Source organism: Drosophila melanogaster, chromosome 3R (assembly GCF_000001215.4).
Source record: "Drosophila melanogaster chromosome 3R".
NCBI classification, from domain to species: Eukaryota; Metazoa; Arthropoda; class Insecta; order Diptera; family Drosophilidae; genus Drosophila; species Drosophila melanogaster.
Genome location: NT_033777.3, coordinates 15004069 through 15025580, shown reverse-complemented (window position 1 = coordinate 15025580; position 21512 = coordinate 15004069). Strand labels below are relative to the sequence as shown.

General features: G+C 40.2%; 1 protein-coding gene and 1 long non-coding RNA gene across 2 annotated transcripts; one reads left to right on the top strand and one right to left on the bottom strand.

The window, feature by feature from the left end:
* Positions 1-9546: 9546 nt before the first annotated feature.
* CG14861 (uncharacterized protein) lies at positions 9547-10811 on the bottom strand (the record flags this gene model as incomplete). Its single annotated transcript, NM_142152.2, has 1 exon — positions 9547-10811. One exon carries the CDS (start codon positions 10809-10811, stop codon positions 9717-9719), a length of 1095 nt encoding a protein of 364 aa, NP_650409.1. The 3' UTR covers positions 9547-9716.
* Positions 10812-20638: 9827 nt separating this feature from the next.
* Positions 20639-21300, top strand: lncRNA:CR45599 (long non-coding RNA:CR45599). Its single transcript, NR_125164.1, has one exon. It is a non-coding gene; the product is annotated as a long non-coding RNA:CR45599 (long non-coding RNA).
* The last annotated feature ends 212 nt before the right edge of the window (positions 21301-21512 follow it).

Below are 21512 nucleotides of genomic sequence, written 5' to 3'. Positions count from 1 at the left end.
AATTGTCTTTATTGCAGAATAATGGTAACAAATACATTTTCCCTAATCACCTTCAAAACTTGCATGGTCCCAAAGTATCAATTTGATTCCCATTTAAAGCTAAAGTTTCGATGGAATTTGGCAGCAATATTTTCTTGGCCCGCCTCCACATTTAATCAGTTTTATTCAATTTTTCCATATTTTTTTCTCGTATCTTCCGTTTTGTTTGCTGTGTGGTTCAGCCAGAACCACAAAACCTAATTCAATAATGGCCGCAAGCGACAACGTCTAGGCACAAAAAATTGGCAACAATTTAAAGCGTAACCGCAGGCGTTGTCCATATTTTTTACCCACTCGCTTCTGCCTATTTCCATTTTTGCAGTTGTCAGCTGTAAGAGAAACAATTTTTTTTTGTTCTCGTTCGGCCAATGATAAAACAAGAATGCCAAAAAAATATTTGTTGAGGCGTTGCAATTAATAAAGGCCACAACCACACACATTCGGCAGAGTGGGATTGTATCTGTGTGTGTGTGGGTGTGTGAGAGGGAGCGAGCGGTGAAAGGACGCAGGACATTGACACGGCAGCAACGGCGAGTAACAACTTGCAGCTTGTCCAGACGATTGCCGCAAAAAGCAACGAGGCAGGACTGACAAAAAAATTGCGAAAAGAAGGCGGGCCCATAGACTTGCTTGCAGCTGAAGGCTCATAAATTAGGGGCGTGTCCGGGTGCCACAACAAATACGCAAATACACAGAGGAAAATCATAAGCCAATGAACAATTGAATAGGTTCCAAAAAAAATATTTTTAAGTACTGAATTTACATATTTTTGCTGCTTTCATTTAAAAAACCAAATTCTTCTCGTCCAATAATTATATTACATTGGTGTATTATTCAAAAGTTTTTATATTATATTTTTATGAAACTAATAGTTTATGCCTGTGTCTAGAGATCAGTATGTACTAGTATATTTGCCTGCTAGTATCCCATTCTTTTCCTTTTGAATGGGCGTGTTTGCCGGCTGGCTGAGTAAATCTTCAATGTTGTTGCACAGGCGATAAGGAAAGATAAATGGGGCCTTAATGCAAAATAAATTAAGCACTTGTCGTGTGTATTACGGTTGGGGTGCCAACTGGTGCTACGCGGCATGCCACGGATGACATTTGATTATCAGGCGGTTGCAGTGCGACCGCCACGCGACTTCGACGCGACTTTAACCGCGTGCGCGTTAAATAAATCAACGCCACTGTTGACATCCACATTTGCCTGTGCTAGTGTGGGCATTTCACTGTTCAAGTGCGACATAATCCTGCCACCAACTGCGCCTTAATTAAACTTGGCTCAAAGAATGGCATTCCGGCCAAGAGTTTAAGGTGCGTCCTACCCACGAAAAAAGGCTCGTTGCCAGAAAGACGATAATAAATTCAAAGGAAATGCATGCCTTTCTACAAGGGTTTAAAGGAATTAAATGAAAATTGTAAGTTTCGGCTTTTGCCTTTCTGATATTAATTGAATCTACTTATAGTTTTAAAACTACTGGCTTAAAAATATATATGATATGTACATATGTAAGTCATAAAGTTTACTTAACGGACGGAGAGCTGTTTATTGTTCCATCAGTTTAATGAGAAATCACACGCGATAGCCTCTTTTTCAATCAGGTTTACACTTCGAGTTACATCGGCCGCATTTCAAAGATACATATTTTTATCAGTTGATCAGTCTGACGTTTGTTTGGCTCCAGTGCCTGGAACCTGCTTACCTGCCGAATGTGTAAATACGGAATTTACTTTTCATTAAAATAAATGAATTGGCCACATATGCCGTGGGCTTTTTCTCGCTCCCATTCGTTTCAATTGAGTTTTGCGCATGCATATTAAATGGCTGGTGTGACTGTTTTATTGGTTTATGCTGTTTGAACAGGCCAAAAGGGGTGGGTGGGTGGTTGCACGGTGGTGGGTGGTGGCATGGTGTAATAAAGCGGTAAGCTCGCGTGTTGTCAAGTGATTAGCGGGAACTACAACGAGCCCAAGTGGGCGATCCTTATCTAAGCCATTTAAGAGCAGACATACAGGCGTCTGGAAAGCCATAAAGCCTTGGACGCAATTAGCGGTTGTCTGGGAAGCTAAGCCGAAATCCAGACGGATTTAACATCACACATTTTCTATTTCCCCCTTTTTTTTGTGATTTTCCATCAATTTCCACTTGACGCTGCATAATTAATGACGCATATAAATGTTTTTAAACCCAAATGCGTTTGTTCAGTTTACAGGTTAAATCGTTTTGTTGTTTTAGTTAGAATTGCGGAGCGGATAGTTTTTGCCATATGCAATAAATTAATTATATTGTTTATTTCCGCTTGTTAATTAAATGGCAACCGAAAAAAACAGGCTCTACGTGTAATTTTTAATTCACTATTAAATTAATATGACAAGCGAAAGGAACTCATTTGGAATAATGTGTTACATTTAGATCGAAAAAAAAGGATTCCCAGCAAGTGATTCCAATCTAAATCTATAGCTTAAACGTTGAGATACTCTTTAATATTTATTAATTATGTATTTATAAACACAACATACAAATAAATTAGAGTACGTCTTATAAATATGAAATCGTAAACATTAAACAATTATTCAAGTATTAAATTAAAACGATTATTTGCATAATGTCCTTTTTTTCGTAGATCTCGGCAAAGTATTTGCATTCAAATTGATTAATTTACATAGCCCTGTTGCGGTTACAAAAGTTAGATGGCAATGCCATTAGCTATGCAACATAATGTACATTTTGTCAATTAAATTTGCCGCAAATGTTGGATATTAGAAACAGAAATTATTCCGCACTCTGCAAGGTGAAGCGAATTAATTGCATGTCAAACAACAATTGATGGGAATTCGTATCAATTGGGGGCCCATTGGAATCTTGTGTGATATGTGCTCTTGTTCTGGGGATAACAAGGAAATTCACTATGCGATATTGTCCCATCCTGCTCCATGTTCCCCCGTTTTCCAGCACATGGCCCCTTCCCCAATTTCCTTCTATTTGCCAAGCGGTCCTGCTGCTTACGACCTCAATTACATGCGCAAATAAACTGCAACAAACATTTGCCCAGAGTGTCTAGCGTTTGGGGTATAGACCTCTGGCTTTGTCTCCTATTCGATGGAAAGATTATTCTACTCTTGGTGCGAAAACTGGTTTAAATGCAAAACTGGATAAGAAATTTTAGAAGAAATAAGATTACTTTTTTATATGTTTTCATAACTTTGCAGAGAATTGAATATTAATTATAGTATTGCTTTAAATAGCATTGACAAGATTGAGTATGAGTCGATCTTGGCTAGCCTTTGGCATCAAAAGTACTCATTGGTAAAGGTTTTTCCTCTGTGTGTAGACCCTATTCAACCAACCCTTGCCCCCATCCCTTCACATCCACACACCATTTTCCTTTTCTTTCCGAGTTGCGTTTGTGTGGGTGGTGTGGTATTAGAATTTCTATGCAAATGTCCTTGTCACATTTGGGGAATTTATTTGAAATACACGATGGCGCTTTCAAGTGCGGTGTGTGTTTGAAAGTCCTAGAACATCACGCATAATAAGCAACCAAAAATGAAGTTGTGATGTGTTACCAAAACCGTTTCCTCTTTCAGCTGAATCCGGTATCCAGAATCAAATTTATGACAACGCTTGCATCACAGTATCACTTTCACCCTTTTCCATATGTGTTTTTAATGGGGCTTTCTTATTTTCTGGTATGGTATAATATTAGTAAGATGCCAAACAATAAAGTTAATTGTATTTTTTCTTTAATTTAATTATGGTTTGTTATATTCCATTTTCTAGTCAAAACAAAAATACATTTTATTTAAGTTAAGCTTTTAATCCATCGCATATTTTTATAATTTGGTAATAAAAATTTCTTTTCCGGAACTAGGTATCGTGCAATTTGCTTTCTATGATTTGCATGTGAATTTCGGCCGAAAGGCAAAGCCGCCACTCCGTCAAAAAACCGAACTTGTAAAGGAAATTGTGCCACATACACATGAATGCTGGGTTTCATTTATGGCCCACACACACACACACACACACACAAGTGCATTTTGACCTTCTTAATGTGCATAATTTGGGGGTTTGTCGGGTTTGTTGCGCCTAATTGCAGGCATGCAACATGGCGCACAACTGGGCATCGATTGCATGCCCCGTAAATCTTCCTAGGTCTCCGGATAACTTTGGCCTGGCACTCGGCATTACTTTGCCTGTTTTTTGGTTATTTTCGTAGAGAATAGCGGAGTGGAGGGAGCTCTGGGCATTAATTTCATATTATCAGTGGCCCAGCGGCTATAAAACGCGAGACCCAAACGGAACTTATGGCCAGCGTGGCAGCACAAAAATGTAATCCCAACAGTATAAGTTTTGCGACTATTTTGTACCTATTGCTGGAAACATTAAAAATATTTATTTTCTAAATTTTAGATGGAACTATAATATTTGTATCTGAATATATTTGCAATACATTTTTCAAATACCATTACCAAGTGTACCCACATAATAGTATGGTGTATAATGTAAAATACAAGAAATGGGTAAAGTCCAGCGTACATTTGGGTCCTCAATTTAATGGCAAAAACAGCGCCGGACCCGAATTTGAGCTAAGGCCAAAAGCAAGTGCGAGAGCATTACCTTTTGGCCCGCGTTTTTCCAGCTCTCTGGCTTTTCTACGATTTTCCTGGCATGGAAAACTTTTACTAGCGCGCATTTTCGATGAGCTCACGTGCTCACTCTCTCTTTCGTTGCTCGGCCCTGTGCGGACACAATTTCACACCGAAATGATTTCGAAAGGGTTTCCCCGCACCAGCACAGCAGGTCTACTCACCTGGTCTACTTGAAATTTGAACGCCGAAAGATGCAAATTTACTATGCTCCAAAGTCGAAATAAATATTAGAGTGCAATAGGGCGGTAAAGTCTCGAAGAAAGTGCTTCGGTCAGCTCCCGTTTTTACCTACTTTCCTCGAAATTAACGTTTGCACTGGGCTTATGGCCTGGCTCGTTTCGGGGCCATAAAACTTGTTCATTCATAAATCATGCACAAAATTATTATCATTATGAAACTCGCCTTTCAGTATCATCAGATAGAACGGGAGCAACAGAAAAAAAAAACTAAAACTTCGGTTGGAAAGGGTTAAGCGCATCAGGGAAAGATTTTTCCTCACTTCGCCCATTTTCCATTCTCCATTTTTTTTTGCAGCCCTGTCCCAACGTTGACTTTCGTTTTTTCAATTTTTCAACATCAAGCCGGGTTGGGTTCTATGTGTGACAAAAGAAAAATGAATGTTGCATAGATTGGTGGCGTAGAGATTTTCTTTATTCCTCATACTCTCTGAATATATATTCAGTTTTTACATTTTATCATGACATTTGAGAGCTTGCCGGCAACTTTGATAATTTTCCACTTAATTTCATTTATGTTGTCTGCCCGTTCTGAACAACCTGATCCTCTATCATCCACTCGAAGATTTTGGAATTTCGAGGGTTAAAGTTTTGGCTAAGCGATGCATTTCAATCTTTTGCAAGTTTTCAGAACACTTTCTTTCTCGGCATCTTTGGCATGTAACAAGTTTATTTCGTTATTGATATGCAGCCGGAAGTTTTTGTTTTCTCTCGGAGCCTCAATGGAAAAAAGCGGAACTGAGGATGTTGGCATAAGGAGTACTCTATGCTAAAGTACATAAGGCTGTACAATCAGCTTATGGTTTATGCCGAAAATAAATCAGAGGAACAAAATGCTTAAATAAATAATAGTTCTCAAGTAAAAGTGTATACTTAGATTCACAAACTTTCACAAATAATTCCAAATATATTTCGTGCACCCTCCAATTCGATGCCCTGTAAATCCAGTTGGCAGAGTTTGATACGCGGATATTGTTCAGAGGAACTGAAGGCCAAACCCCATTTAATTCCCACTCGCACTTCAACGGCAATTGGAATCGCAACTGCAGCTGAAGTTTCGCCTGTGTGGAGTGCATAAATCTTGCAGTTTGCGCGAATTACTTAGTGCAAAAAGAGGCGAAGAAAACTTTTAGCCGAGAACAAGAAACTAAGTCACGCCTACTCGAGAAGCTGCCAATGTTTTCGATACTATATATACCATATATACACAAACCCACTCGATCCCCAGCCCCATTCCATCCTTCCTAAGTATGCAAAATAGCAACAAGCGCATTGTGAACACGGAAATTGAATCGAAAAGCTGCTCCTGCTGCCTTAGCCGGTCTCTCTTCTGGTTCCTGTGGCAGTTTGCCGGAGCTCCGGGCCAACAAAAATACTCTGGCCATAAAGTAAAGAAAAACAGCAGCTAGGCAAATGTAAAGAACGACTGGGGGAAAACTTTGCACTGGATCTTGGGTACTGCAAAAATGTCAGGCTATTGGTTTTTACTGCCCAACAAATTGGGACCCACTGCGACTGCTCATCATTTCCCTAATTTGGTGTACTAATGGAAATCAACCAATACCGAATGTCAACTAAATTGTATTACTCTTTTTCCTTTTGTTAATAGTCTGAACCATTTTAAACAACATAAACCTTGAGTTAAAGTCTTGACATTACATTACAACTTTATTTGAATCGATCTGTTCCTCCGAGTGGAAACCAATTTTTGAAATATTTCCCCCAAACTATTCGAGCAAAAATTTGATGTTTTTTATTGCGCCAGTTGTTATTTTGCAACTAGTTGTTTCTATTAAGCACTCAAAAGCATAGTTTCAGCTTCAGAACTGCAACCCTACAATTTGAACCCCAATTTTCATTCAACATTCTTCTTGCGGAAATTCCGCTACTAGCAGCTCAATCTTTTGCAATAGCCAAAAACACCAATTTGTTTATTTTCAATTGTTTTTTATTTTCATTTTGCAACATTTGAATTTCACTCTTATCGATCCAAAAGAAACATTTCAAAAATGAAGTTTAATAGTAATTTGAAATGTAATGTTGTTAAGCATCTGCAAACAAGTTGAAGCTTTTTAAATACGGCCTAATTATTATTTTTCTTTTTTTCTTAGAGTGAAATTAAGTGAACGATACTAGTAATTAAGGTTATAAGATATTCTTAACCCAAATTTAAGTGCAGCCATATGATCGCTTTCCCACACGATTATAAGTTTTTAATAATGCTACCACGTGGCTGAAACCCAATTCCCAATCATTCTTTTCTGGACTCGACCCGAGCGTTAACCTGAACTTATAGTTCCATTTAAAAGTATAAGTTTTCAATTTCATAGTTAACCACATGAAGGAACGTGATATGATAACCTTTCTCGGTTCATTTGCAGACGACAACTTTGTGAAAAGGGTTTAGAATAGGAGCTGAGAAAATATTGTATATTCAAGAAGTTTGTAAACATTATAAAGTGAGTCAAGGGATTCTAGTCCCCAACCCCAAAATATTGTGTTCCATACTGGACACCGGACCAAACTTTGTGACATTGAATTTAAGGCATGCTGACAGGTCCGACATGTAGCTCTATAACGAAGAGTCTATGTTCATGTTCCTTACTCTAGAGAACTAGGCTGTGTATCTGGGCTCCTGTCAATTATGAGCGGAGGACGAAGATACTACGCAGATGCCAGAAATTATTACATCAACTAATTGCAATTGGCAGTGAGTCGGTGTGGGTGTGGAAGTGGTGCTGAACCATTCACATGGGTTCTTTTTTCTCGGGGCAGAAAAAGTTGAGCGCAAATGAGGCAAAAACCGTGGCATACTTTTCGGCGCCCAGCCTCTCATCCGCGCGTGTTTGTGTTGGTTTGTTTGCAAACGCTTAAAGGCAAGGCAAACCATGTCAATGACATCTGACACGTGACCCTTTTCCCATTCCACATTGCACACACACGCGCACACACACACTGGAAGAACGTCACGCACACACACTTACGCAGGCAGCCATAAAGCAATAACCATAAACATTTTGTCAGGACATCCAGAAGTTGTCCCGCTTTGTTGTAGTGCAACTCAAGATAAGTTCAGAAAGGTATGTTGGACTAAGAGAAGAACCAAATTAAATGTCATATTTTTTATGCTAACCAAGGATTACAATTTAAGGTAACAGAAAAGTTTTACTTATTATTAAAAACAAAAAAACAGTTACATAAAATAAATCTTTTAAAAAGTTGTTTATCTAATGGCTATAGCGTCTTACTAGTTGGCACAAGTAGCTTTATTGTCTATATATCACAAAAAAAATAGTATAAATAGGTATCGTTTTGTTGGCATCATTTCGCCTCTCTCCTACCCTGTTCGCCTTTTTCGAGGGTCCTTTCGACGTGATTAGATGCGATTGTGCGTGCAATTGAGCGAAATTGATGGCAATGCCGTTAAAAGGTATGGCTGGTCATGCCTTCGCCTCGGGTCACTCCCCCTTTCCGCCGCCCTTTGACCCCACTGCGACCCCCTCTGCTTTTCCGCTAAACGCTGCATTGGTTTCACTTACGACGTCACCATCATCGCTGCTATCGCCATCGTCGTTCATAATTAATTTTCTAGTGAATTTACTTTCATGGCATTTTGGCTGGCTGAGATTGGAGCAGCAGAGGAAAAGACCTACCGCTTTTTCGCCCGCTTTCCCAATTTTCCACACCCCTACCCCGCTGTGGGCACATGAAAGTTGTTACAGCTGCGGCATTTATTTTAATTTGAAAACTATTTCCCCATGCCTTTCGACGCGTCGCCTTCCTGCTTGACTTTAGTTGGATTTTTATAACATTATTTTCCGCAATATTGCGTATACGCAGCGTCCGCCGCTTTCGTTTTAATTTGTATATGGCGTGTGGCCAGCAAGCGGCTAGCACCGCCATTCGGGTCTTGCCCCCGAATCGAAATCAGTTATAAATATTAGCACACAGCCCCCATAATGGCAGCATAATTGTGTGGCGTGCCTGGTTTTTGGCGAGGCCAACTTTTTGATATCCTGGGCAAATGAACGTTCACCTTGCAGTTTGTCGGTTTGTCGGTGGCCCGCAGGGTATGCAAATACGTATCGAAATACTCGGCGTAGTTAAGAGCGCAAATTATTTGCACGAAAATATTTTTATGCCCCGAAGACTGGCGGCCGCCGGGTAACTTCCGGAAAAGTCGTCCAACTTGCCACTTGGCGTGTGTGGCGCACATTTCGCTCCTCGGGGAGTCGTTGCCCCAGCCAAATTCCAACTGCCAGTGGTGCCGCTTTCCCGGGATGCCCAGGAAATGAAGAATTGCCTCACAGCGAGGGGATTCACGGAAACTAAACTGATAAAAACCATTGCTCCACATAAGTTGACAATTTATTTCAGTTGGCGAGGGCAAACCAAGTAGATAACCATCATGATTTTAATATCTTTTGGTCTTGCAACAAAAATTAGCAAAGAAGATGGTTAAGCAAAAAAAAAAAGTCGAATTGGTATCACTATTGGACATAATAAAAGGAAAATAAATTGGAAAGTAGCCCGTCCCACGAGAAGTGGGAGTATCAGAAAGTGGAGGTATGTTTTCTGCAGCCCGGCGATTACCTTTGATTGGTCACTTAAGCAGCGTTTTCGTTCCTGGATTGTTTTTTATTGGCAAATGATTTATATAAAGTTATTGAGTAGATACAAGGTCAGTCCATAATACAACTCAAAATTTTTTTAGTAATTTAACTGAAAATTTCGCGCAACACTATTGAATCCGAATTGTATGGTCTGTATTGGAGGCTTGCACGCGAGTTGACTATTGATCATTTTCAAGCTTTTTAAAAAGAGCGGCAGCAGATTTAAAATTGACTCTTCTACCAGGGTTCTCCGTATTCAATGAATGCACTGCAATTCGAGCCACTGGTTGATCCGAATTAATAGGTGGCAAGGGATCCGATTGCATCGCTATCTTGGCCTCGAAAAATTGTTTTGCACCACTGACACCCACTTTGGACACGTCTACCGCTTTACTCCGGGCCAAGCGTAGCCGTTCCCGATCTAAAAGATGTCCCTTTCGTAATTCCAAGCGGTTCAAAACAGTTCCGTAAATAAGGAGCGCGTGGCAGAAGGTTAAACGTTCCAAGTGATTTCCCACCACATGAGTCATTACGTTTTTGGTTGCCAAATGGGTTTGTGGCATCTCCAGTTTTTCCAGGAATCTCTTCAGTTCGCCCAGACTTATGTACCCGTCCAGGTCTTCATCCATCTGCGTGAAACAGGAATAAGCCGTATCTATTTCTTTTTGATTAAACCAAGCCGAGAAGCGTTGGTGAACTTCATCCAGACTAAGTTCGTAATCACAGTCGCTGTCTTCGGAAGTGACAGTCAGTGGTATTTTCTCCATAACGATATCTACGGATATTGTATTATTCTCAATACTTTGATATATGGAATATTCTTGTAACTGATCCTGATCTTTATCCAGATCCCGATTGAGAAAAATATCGATTGGGGACACAATAACAATGCCACTATCCAAACTCAAGGTGGATGCGTGGCAAAGGATCGACTGTCGCATATATCCGTACGAGTTACAGGATGTAAAGGATGTACCAGAACTCAGCTCCTTCACCTCTTCGATCTCCTCATCAGATTCATTGAACTCTTTCGGTGTTGTGTAGCCTTCGTTATCTTCCGCTACCTCTAGAGCTTCCAAAGTCTTCCCCGCCTCTTCTGGATCCTCGAAATTGTTCTCGGATACCTCTTCAGTATTCAACGTCCTGTCTATTTCATCACAAACCATCAACTTTTCTGACTCGATTTTCGGATCATTTTCGACCGAACTCTGAATTTCGTTCGACGTTGCTGCTGGGATTTTGATTTGGTACCGGATGCTGACTTCCTCTGACATAGTTGCAATATATTTGGTTCTCAAATATAATCGAAGCACAAGAATTTTGTTTGACGCAAAGCTGTACAAAAATATAAAAGTACAATGAAAGATTTTTACGATTATTGAACCACTTTAAATTTGTCTAAAATGACAGTTAAATCAACAATGGTGGATAAATAAATATGTATTCTTTGATTTAGGCCATGTAAGAAAAACCACATCTATAATTTCCGAGTAAGTAAGTATTCATATTAGTAACCAGGACTGTTTGCTAAATTGATTGAATGGCTTTCATATTCCCCACTTACAAGGTCCAGCTTTTTACGGTCGTGGCTCCTGTGTTCCCAGTCCATTTCATATTAATGGCATAGGGCGAAAAGTCGGCACGTCTTTTCGGTGCGGACCCTGTTAGCATGCCATGGCCATAAACAGTTAATTAAGCTTTTATTGGTTACTCTTTTTGGTTGGCGCACAGACGACGGTCTGACTGTCTGACATTTCACGTTTTATTTGACAAACAAGCGGCCAAAAAGTGACGACCATAAACGTTGACCCAAGTCGCCTTGGTTGCGGCTATGCGGCTATATAGCTTCTGATCCACCTCCGACTTTCGCAGGAGCTATTTGCCGTGTCCTGGCCGCTTACTTTTTTTCTGCCTGGCTTATTTATTCACTCATATCGTGTGCAAAAATATTTGGTGATAACGAGCTGGCAGCCCACGGCTACTTGTCATGTTTAAACCACATTTATTTGCCGCTGCCTTTGTCCCGGCGACAATAAAAAAAAGTGTACGTATTACGTATATATAGAGGACTTTTTTGTTTTGCAGCTCTTGTATTTATTTGGTTTTTCTTTTTTTTTTACTGTACTACCCATACAAGAAGAACGAGCTGCGAGAAATGTCAGAAAAAAGTTGCTGGTTTCAGCATTTAATTTACATAGCAAAGTTTTCCTTATTTTGAGAATTCTGATTATAAAATTGCCGGCGAAATGGGAACTTGCAAAAGTGCCTGCAACTGGGTTAAGCCAAAACATCGACGGCCAGATAAAAAACCAAAAAACGAACAGTTTGTCCTGCGAAAAGGGTCCTTAAAAAGGGCAGGAAGACAGCTGGTTGCCAAAAGTTGTGTGACCTTTAATCGCTGCCCACAAACGGCAAAAAAAGGCGGGGAAATGGGGACAGGATTTAATTATATAAAACAAATACTACTAAAAAATATATTAATAAGGTAAAATAGTTGGCATATTTTTTAAGGGGGGCAAATACATTGTATCCCCTCTAGAGAGATTTCCGTTTGGGGAATGCTATGCACCTGAAAAGTCTGCTTTCGGGCAGAAGAAACTTTTAGTTTGGCCTAAAAGTGTCAAAACAACTGGCTCGGAAGCTGGTCCGCCCAAAGAAAGTGTAAGTTGTTGATTTCTTGAGCCAGTGCAAGCCAGCATTGGAAGTGGGAACACCCACAAGAGCAACTCTGCCATTTGGCCAATGGCCAAGAGTCACTTTTTGCCAGTGGGCTTCGACTTTTGGGGCAGTTCATGAAAAACTGCAAGTGAAAATAAAATGCAGGCTGGCGCATAAATTGCAGCCCAGCATGGCCAGTATAATATTTGTTGAAAACAAATAAAAACGGGCTGACTACCGGTCGATCATAATTAATGATTGGAACTGGCACATTTCTCTCCGCAGGACGAGCCATAATAAATCTCAATATAACTCAAGTGACTGTTACAGTCTAAACTTTGACATTTGATAGAAGGGTTAGACGTCCACCTTTTTTTTTTTTGGGCTTGTGCAGCAATCGTTTGTCAAAAAAGGTTCAGCTTAAAGCCAAAAGCACTTGGTCTTGGTCCAGCATTTGCTGCAAAAGTTTATACAAGTATAAGACAAACACAAATATATATATATTGGACTTACCCTCTTTTAAGTCTGGAAAGCCAAATTGATTGCTTGAAAAATTTCAGCCTCATTCCGGGCCATCTTTAGTCATTCGGATCCCTTGCCTTTTTTGCCCATTTATTTTTTTCCCCATTCGGGACTTCACTTAATTGAAACCTTAAATGTTTTTACATTGCGTTTGCCTACAGCGCGAAAGGAAGGCCCAGCACAAGCACACACAAATAGTGGATGTCCGTGGAGTAAAAAGTATCCTGCTTTTTATTTTTTGTGAACTCAGCTAAACACACATGCACAAAAGCACACCAAAGTCAATCAATCAAAGTGGGACTCACCACTTGCAGGACTTTGTTTTTTGTGGTATTTTTAAGAGATTTTAACAGCTGCAAGTGTCAGTTGTATGCTGACCTTAGGAAGGGTGTGTTTTTTTTTTATTAATTCCTTGTCCCTTTCACCAAAGATCATTGGCCTTTTTAAAGCAATTAAAGAGTTCCCTTAAAATTGGGAGTGTACACCCACTTTTTTTCTAGTATATTTGAATGGCCATTAAAGTCATAATTTCACATTAAATGCAGACGTGACTGCGGCAAAAGCCAGACTACCGAAATGTCCCAATGGGCGCCACATGAATCCAATTGAGGCGACCATGTCTTGAAGGCAGTTTTTTTTTTCTGCTCCTGCACCACTGTTTTCCCGGCAGGCAGGACAAACATTAATAAGTCAATTGATGTTTGGGTTAACCCACCGACGTGGCTAGGGGGTCGATGTTAGCCAGGAGCGTCGGCCAGTTCGTCATTCGAGAGGCAGTGACTCCCTGGCGACGACATGCGTGTGCTCACATTTATCCCAACGGGAGCTGGGACTAATTGCAATTTATGTACGCAATAAAACATTCGCCAAACGGCTGCCATTCGTTACGGCCGATGGTTATAAATTTATGAATAAAACAAATTCGCCGATGGGGCCGAGGCTTTATTAATCAGTACACTGCCAGGACTCAGGACCCCCCCAGTGACCTGCAGTCGATTGGAGTCAATGCTCAAATAATCACCGCACACTCGAAAATGGGAGGAGCATGAATGGCTTGATTGGGTAAACCGGAGTTTGATTTAAAGCGCGGAATCAGGGCATAAAGAGCATTAAAAAATTTACTACTGCATTACACAAGGATCCGACGGCGAATACAAAATTTAACTGCCGCAGTCGTTACGCTCGAGGCATTAAAAGTAATCTGCTTAGCATTTTGCGGGAAATTATTCGACCAGCCAAAACAGGTGGCCAAAGGATTCGCAGGCGAAATGGTTTCAATGACGCACTGGTAATGCTCTATAGAGCCCTGTAAAGGGTATTTTCGTTTAACAAACAACTCTGTTAACTGCTGTGAAAGCCTAATATTTATTATTTTAAATAACTTTATTTATTGTCCACCTGTTATTAGAATTTATTGAAAGCCAAGGTACCAAATTTAAAAGTCGGCTTAAGCAGCAGCCACTGCCAAGTCCTACAGATGGGCATTTCAGAGGAGGGAAAAGATCCGGGCTTCTTCTCCATTTGAAGTGATTGCCGTGCACAATTCGCGCTAAAAGCTTTCACTTGCCAATTGCCGATGAAAACAAATGTGCCGCAGTCCGCAGTCCGTAGTCTCCTCTTTTTCTGTCTTCACCTATTGCCTACTCAACCGTTTCGATTGGCAGATGATTCTGTTTTTGCTGTTGTTTTGTCCAACAGAAACCAAAGTTGGTCAGCCGCTTCAAGCTGTAGAGACGTGAAGTGGTAAGAGAGCGAATGGTGAATACCCTTAATAAATATTGTAAATATTTAAACTACAAATTAAATAATTTGTATTATTCAGTAGAAGCTGTTAATATGGAATATTAAAGGACTTCAGGCTTATAAAAATTTAAAAATAGCGTAAACGAGCAATGTAATGCATTTAAGCTAATGCAGCTGAAATAATAATGTTGACAAATATAATTTTTAATTTCTTCTTAGAATTGGTCACCTTATGGGTCGACCAAGCCAATTTCGAAATTCAGTAGACCCATGAGTAAGTAACTTGGAAAACAAAGCACTCAGAACTGCTCAATGGGGTTTTGCTATCAGGACTGAGCTAATTGAAAACTACTTTCCAGTCTAGTATGTATAGTGTGTGTATACACTTACCCACACACTCACATCGGTCAAGACGGATAGAGAGCTGCAGTCAGTGCTGTCAGTAGCCAGGAAATATACAGCCTTAAAAATGTAATATTTTCTGTACTATTTAAATTTTGATGAATCTTTTATTACCACAAATAATTGTATCCCAAGAGACGGCATGAGGTAGAATTTTTGTGCTACCGCTTAGCTAAAATAGCCATATTAAGTAGAAAAGCTTCAAAATTAGATTTAAGCCCTAGGAAAAATGGATAAACTCACAGCACTGTCAGCGACAAAACACATTACTCATACGCAACGTTGGTCATGGCTCGCCTATGCATCCATTGTAGTTTCTGCGGGCCAAAGGTTCTCGAGAGCGGCACGTCTAAGCATTTTGCTGTTTTTTTTCTTGTTTATTAATGCCGGAGCATGCATTCTGGTTTCGATGTCTGAGACAACACAAGCAAAACGGGTTACACTTTTTATTTAAATAAAAAATTATATATAAATATTATATGAAGCAAAATGCTTTTTATTCAGAAGCAGATTTTATAAATTCATTTATTGTATTTGAAAAACATACAAGTAGTTTTAAGCTCTGCTATAAAATCTCTTGCCAAACCGCACAATTTAGCGATTGTTTTCTTTTTGCACTGTGTGGCTTGAATGTATTTTGTGTTCTCGATTTCCCCCACAGCGACTTTGTACGTGATGCGGCATGCGAAATGGGGCGCGTAAGATGACGCTGAAAGGGGTATTTGGGTCAGAATTAGGCGTGGTCTGCCAGCTCTTCTTCCGCCTTTTGCGGCTGTTTACTGAACTCGTTGAACTCTCCGCCAGGTGCCAATCACCCGGCATTCACCCGTTAATAGCAACAAATGGCAACACCTGCAAATGCACTTCATCAGGCACGGCGAACTTAAGTGCATTCTCAACCGTTTCCGTTTCTTTTCCGCAGCAAAGAGCACTCTTCACAGTGAGGGGGGAAATGCAGGCGTTCTTGCTGCATTCAATCTCCACGCCCCGCCCTGATTTAGAATTAATAAAGGCAGCGCATTTTCCCTTTATTTTATTATTTCTTTCCACCTTTTTGCTGTCGCCAACAGCAGTTGATTTCACCTGGCATTGTCCTGGCCAACACAAGCACACACACACACACATACACACTCATGCAAATGGGGAGCTGTATATAAATGTGTTGCATACATTTCAGCGCCAAGATTTATGCACAAGCAACTCCGGATAGCTGCTGCATATGGGTAAGTTCATGCTGCTGTCTTTTTAGGTTTTACGTTTATGCAAAGTGCAGCGACTAGTACCTGTCCCTTTCACACTCTAGGTGTAGCCTATCCCTGTCCTTATCCCTCGCTCTCGTTTTACCATATCGTGTGTGTATGTGTGTGTGTTTTTGCATAAAACTTTAGCTGCTGTTGTTTTTGTTTTTATGCGGCATTTGTGTCAAGTACACGACGCAGATTAAAGGCTACAGCCCGGGAAGATGGCACAAGGTGCAGACACTCTCACACAGTCAAACACACGGAAATAAAAGGAGTGTGCACGGTGAGAAACGTTGTGTTCATTTCTAAGTTATAACCAACAAAAATTTAGAATAGTTACCTAAGGCACCTCCTATGTAGGCATTCTTTGCATTTAAATAAATACTCTACTTTAATAAATTATAAATAATATATATATATATATCAAGTTTTTCTCAGTGTCAGCGGCGGCGGAGAAGAAGACCTGCTCGGTGGAGAGAGATAAATGGCCAAGCAACGCAGCACAAATCGAAAGGAATTGCAATTTAATGGCATAACCTGTGCCAGGAGCCAGGATTCCACTCGCTGGTGTGTGTTTACGGGTCTGTATATGTTACTGTCCCATATGTTTCCGGCTGCCTTCTGATTGGACAACGTAATGGAACTGCGTAATTCGGTGTCGCTTTAAGATTATGAAAGTGTCCTGGCTGATAGCTGTAATGGAGGCATTACTTCGAAGCGGCTTATGGCTAAATTAAACTTCATTTTAGGTCGAAATGGGAGACACGAAAATATTAATTTAAGATGTTATAATTAATCTTTATATTATACAGTTAACTGAAATCGTACTAAGCGAACCGAACTTAACTTTCGACCCTCGATGTAATCCTTATCGCATTGCAGAAAGTCTCGTATTTTTAATGTTTATCCAACTCTTAACGCATTACGCCAAGCTGACTCAGACTTCGGACTTTTGGCAATCAAAAGTGCATAACTGTGTATGTCAGCCAGCCGAAAAAAAGAGGGGCAAAAGCAAAATGTGGCCAAAGTAAACGGAATCGGGCTGAAAGCACCCGGCAGTGTGTGCAATTTTACAGTAAATTGCAATAAGGTGTAAAGTCAAGTTGCTCTTTTTCCCGTTGCCCAGAGTCACACATGGCACACACTGGCGAAAAGGAGACTTTCCATTCCGCCCCGCCCTCCCGATCCCGTTTCCCGTACACTGTTGCACACTGCGAAGCGTTTCCTTTGAGCTCAGCCCGCTGACAGGAGGCACTCAGCTTTAACCCTTTGAGTGGGCGTGGCCTTGGGCGATGGATGGCGCCGTGGAGTGGGAGAGGCAGGAGTAATGGGCCAGCATGCAGGTAAGTAATATTCTTATAAAAAAAATAACACATATATCCGCGCCTGCATATGCAATGCACATTGTTCACACAGCTTAAGTCAAGAAACTAATAGTTTTAATACTATGCCCTCATAAATTCCTCAATCTAAAATAAAAATATAATATATATTACATGTATATAAAAATAAAAAATTATGTCTTATTATTACGGTTCTTTAAATTATTTAAGTAAATAAAAAAAAAATTATTATTTTACCCGCAGCTGTGTTCGTCAAGAGGCAGCTTTGCTAGCAAGATAAAAATGAAATGCAGCAAAAGCATTTTTAGCAAGCTTCGAATGACACTGCCAACCGAAGCCAACTCTCACTTTACTTTCTCCCCTTCGTCCCCATTTCACTTTCATGTCTTCCTATCTCCCTCCTTTCACTATTGCTGTCTCTTTTGCGAATTTTCTATGTGTGCCATTTATCACAACGACTTTAGAGTCCCTGTCCCAGGAGCATTGTCTTTCCCAGTGACACAGTTCATAATTAAATTCAAATACTTGTACCATTTTCACGCGCTTATGACACAAAATTTATGAATGAGCGCCTGAATACAAAGCATCTGTATGGGACTCTCTGCATCAGAATTTCCCGCAACCATTTTCCGACATTTTCCCGAGCCTCTTGAGCTTCGTTTTGGCCACCTGCTGGTTTTGGGCCAATCTCAGCGGGCGTTTAAAATTAATAACGTCTCCTCTTATGGAAAATATCTTAGATGGGCTTCCTCCAAGCCTCCCACCTCTTCATTACGGAATTGTGTAAGTGGTATTCGGTTTGGATTTGTCAGCTGGCCTGCGTGGTCTGCGCTTGATAGGTTCTCCAAGTTGGTGAGATGCATCGTAATTTAAGTTGACACTTAAAGATTACCTTAAGTTTTCAGTTGCACCTGAATTCTGGCAGAGTTTTCCATTATGTTTTCATCTTTTTTTGCCACCTTTCACGCACATTTGACACAAGTCACGCGTAGTTTTTAATTAAAAAACTTTCACGTGCAATTATTTTTACCACACCAGCACTTCCACATCGGTACGCACACATAAATATTTCCCAATGAATTGCGATATGTGTTATTTATATTTGTTTTTATTGCAGCGCTGCACCTGAAAGACCAACTTTCAATTGCTGAGCGAATAATTTACAATATTGCGTATACGCAGTGTTTACCGAGGCATCTTCAATGTCAACAGAATGTCACCAAGTTCAGCCTGTTTCTGTTCGGAAATTGGGTGTAAGTGAAAAGCACAAACAACTTTTGCAAAGTGCAAAACACTCGATCAAAAAAGGGGAAAACCTGAATTGAGTTACGGAAAAAAAACTCTCTTGGCTAGCAAGAGATTTCTACCATCTTTCCATTTGTATCTTTTTTTGCATCCTGAGTGATGGACACTGGAGTCGAATCGACTGAATCATCTGATTCATTGATTAACGCAGAACTGCTCCTTTTTCAGGGACTGCGTCCTGTTGGGGCCTTAACCCATTGATGCCGTTTTTGCAGCATCTGAGCTGTTCAAGCATGAAATTCCCAAAGCCTAATGAAGTGTAAAGGTTTATCGCATGAGGAAAAGGCCGGACACATTGATTTTCTTAGTTGTCCAGTACACTGTAGAAAAGAGATAAGCAAACGATATTAGAAATTTGTTTGTTATGGTGTATTTATATTCTAAATACCAATGCTTACTTTAAGACCAGTGAGTTCTTTTAGTAATATGCTAATTTTTATAATTGTTATAAAAGGGTGTATGCCATTCGATTCAAACTCCTAACCAAACTTAGACCAATCCCCTATGTTTTCCTATCACCAATGGCTCAGCTCCCTGTGTTTTATTATTATTGTTTTGCTCTTTATACTATACAGCTTTCGCTTTTCCGACCGCTTTCGATTTTGCCATTGGTTCATATTTCATTTGGCTTATATGGTCACGGTAACAAGGTTTATTATTATTTGCTTTCCCAGCCCTTTTATTTTTGATATTTTTTTGGCTGTTGCTAATTTTAAACATCATTGGTTTTGCTGATTTATGGAATTGCTCGGCGATAAGTTATGAACCCAACCGAAGCTTGTAAATAAAATGAAACACGTAAATTTATAGATTTGATTACGATAAATCAACAGCAGTCCAAAAAAAAAAACCTATGCATGTAGAGAATATTTTAATAATTTCGAATTATTTTTCACCGCCTTTATTGCATTAATTAGCATTAAATTCTGTTTTTGGCAGAAAATAAGACTAACAACAATTTAATTATGAAGAAGGATCCATAACAGGCAAGTTGCGTGTTTGCAATTTAAACATGTTTTTTACTGGCAGATTACACGATGTTGTCTCATTATTGTTTTCGATTTCCCATTGTTTCGTTCACAACAATTATTTTGAAACAATAATATTTAATTTAACAGCTTGCCGAGTTTATTTACTGTGTTTTTATTGAATATGTAACTATTACACTATCTGCTTAAAAAATAATGCTGTAAAACGAATTACGCTTCAGAATGAAAATAAATTAAAACAAACTAAATAATTGAAATAAACCTTCAGTTTTTTAAATTACCTTTTAAACCACTTTCAAATACTCATATACTGTTTCGAATAAAGTTGTAAGCTTAAGGGCAAAACAAGCGTATATCCTTTTACTCCCATTTTTATTCTGGTACGTCATATAGGATCCACAAGAAATCTGAGCCTTTGAACACGAGCCAACCCTTTAAACTGGTCCTCGTTTCCCTGGGCAATTCCCTGAAGGAAAATGGCAGCATCAGCCATGACAGCTTCAGGGGAGTGCAACTAGGAAATCAAAATGTGCATATGAAAGTAATTTCCACACTTAATAGGATACGGAAACTCGTTCCGGCTATACGTTTTACGATATCCCCTTTTTTATTCCATTGACTATCCCAGCCATGCACACACATTTGCATCTCACCTGGAGTAAGGTGGAAAAAAGAGACGACTGGGGCTTTTCGTCATTGAATGCATGACCTCGTCAGTCGGTGGAAATTCGCCGCCCACTTTTCCACTGAATGTTTCCGTTCAAGTTTCCGTTTGGCATACGTTACCGTACTGTATAGCCGTTACCGGTTACTATATAGCATTTCAGCTCGAGGCGTGACAGGTGGGAAGTCTGACAGGCCGGGAAACTGAGAGGCCGAAACAGCTACTCATTTGTCTGCTGTCAAATTTGGAAATTATTCTACTCACTCGGCTTGCAAGTGGAGCATGAACTATACGAGAACGAGCCACGCATTCTGCAGGTGATGCAGTAAAGGATGCATCTTGAAGATACTGCCATGAATCCACGAGATGCTGTTACAGATGGTGTGCCATAAACTTATTGTGGCAACGGCAAAACCGGATTGCAGCAGCTGCTTCATTTCATTCCCATTGCCCGACATCCAGCTCCGTTCACATCATTGATTTGCCGCTGCCACGCCCCACGAGCAGCTCCAACCGCCCACTCCGCATCCTCATCGTCCTGCGATCGATGTTGGCAATTTCGTTTGGGGCTTGGCGCAATTTCACTTGCCATTGTCATGGCCATAAAAAACGGAGCAAGGAAGCTGCTTTGAACGCTCTGATTGACCATTGAAATTGCACGTCAGCTTTCAGAGGAGTGACAGGGACAGAAGGGCGGCTAGAGGGGATGTGGGATCGTTGCACGTGGCGGATGAGTAATGTGTGCGACATGCCTGCCAATGAGCGGATTGACTCACGATATACCGGAAAGGGCTGGCAATTAATTAGAGCTGGCAGCTAAAAATAACCCAGGCACTGTGAAAATATATAACGATTTTCCCCCAGTTCCTTGTCATCGGGAAAATATTTATATTGGCAGATCTTATAAGTTCCAAAGTTAAATTTATAGTTTAGCTATGGTAAATGTGTTATATTGGTTTTTAACTTTGCCATAATGGTTCTCGGCCGTCTGATGCCAATCTAGGAGATGATTTCAAATATTTGCATGCCATGCCAGCAAGTTCCGAATGAAATTTATAGTGGGAAAAGTGTGAACATCCTCGCTTGTTATTGCCAACAGCATGAAAAA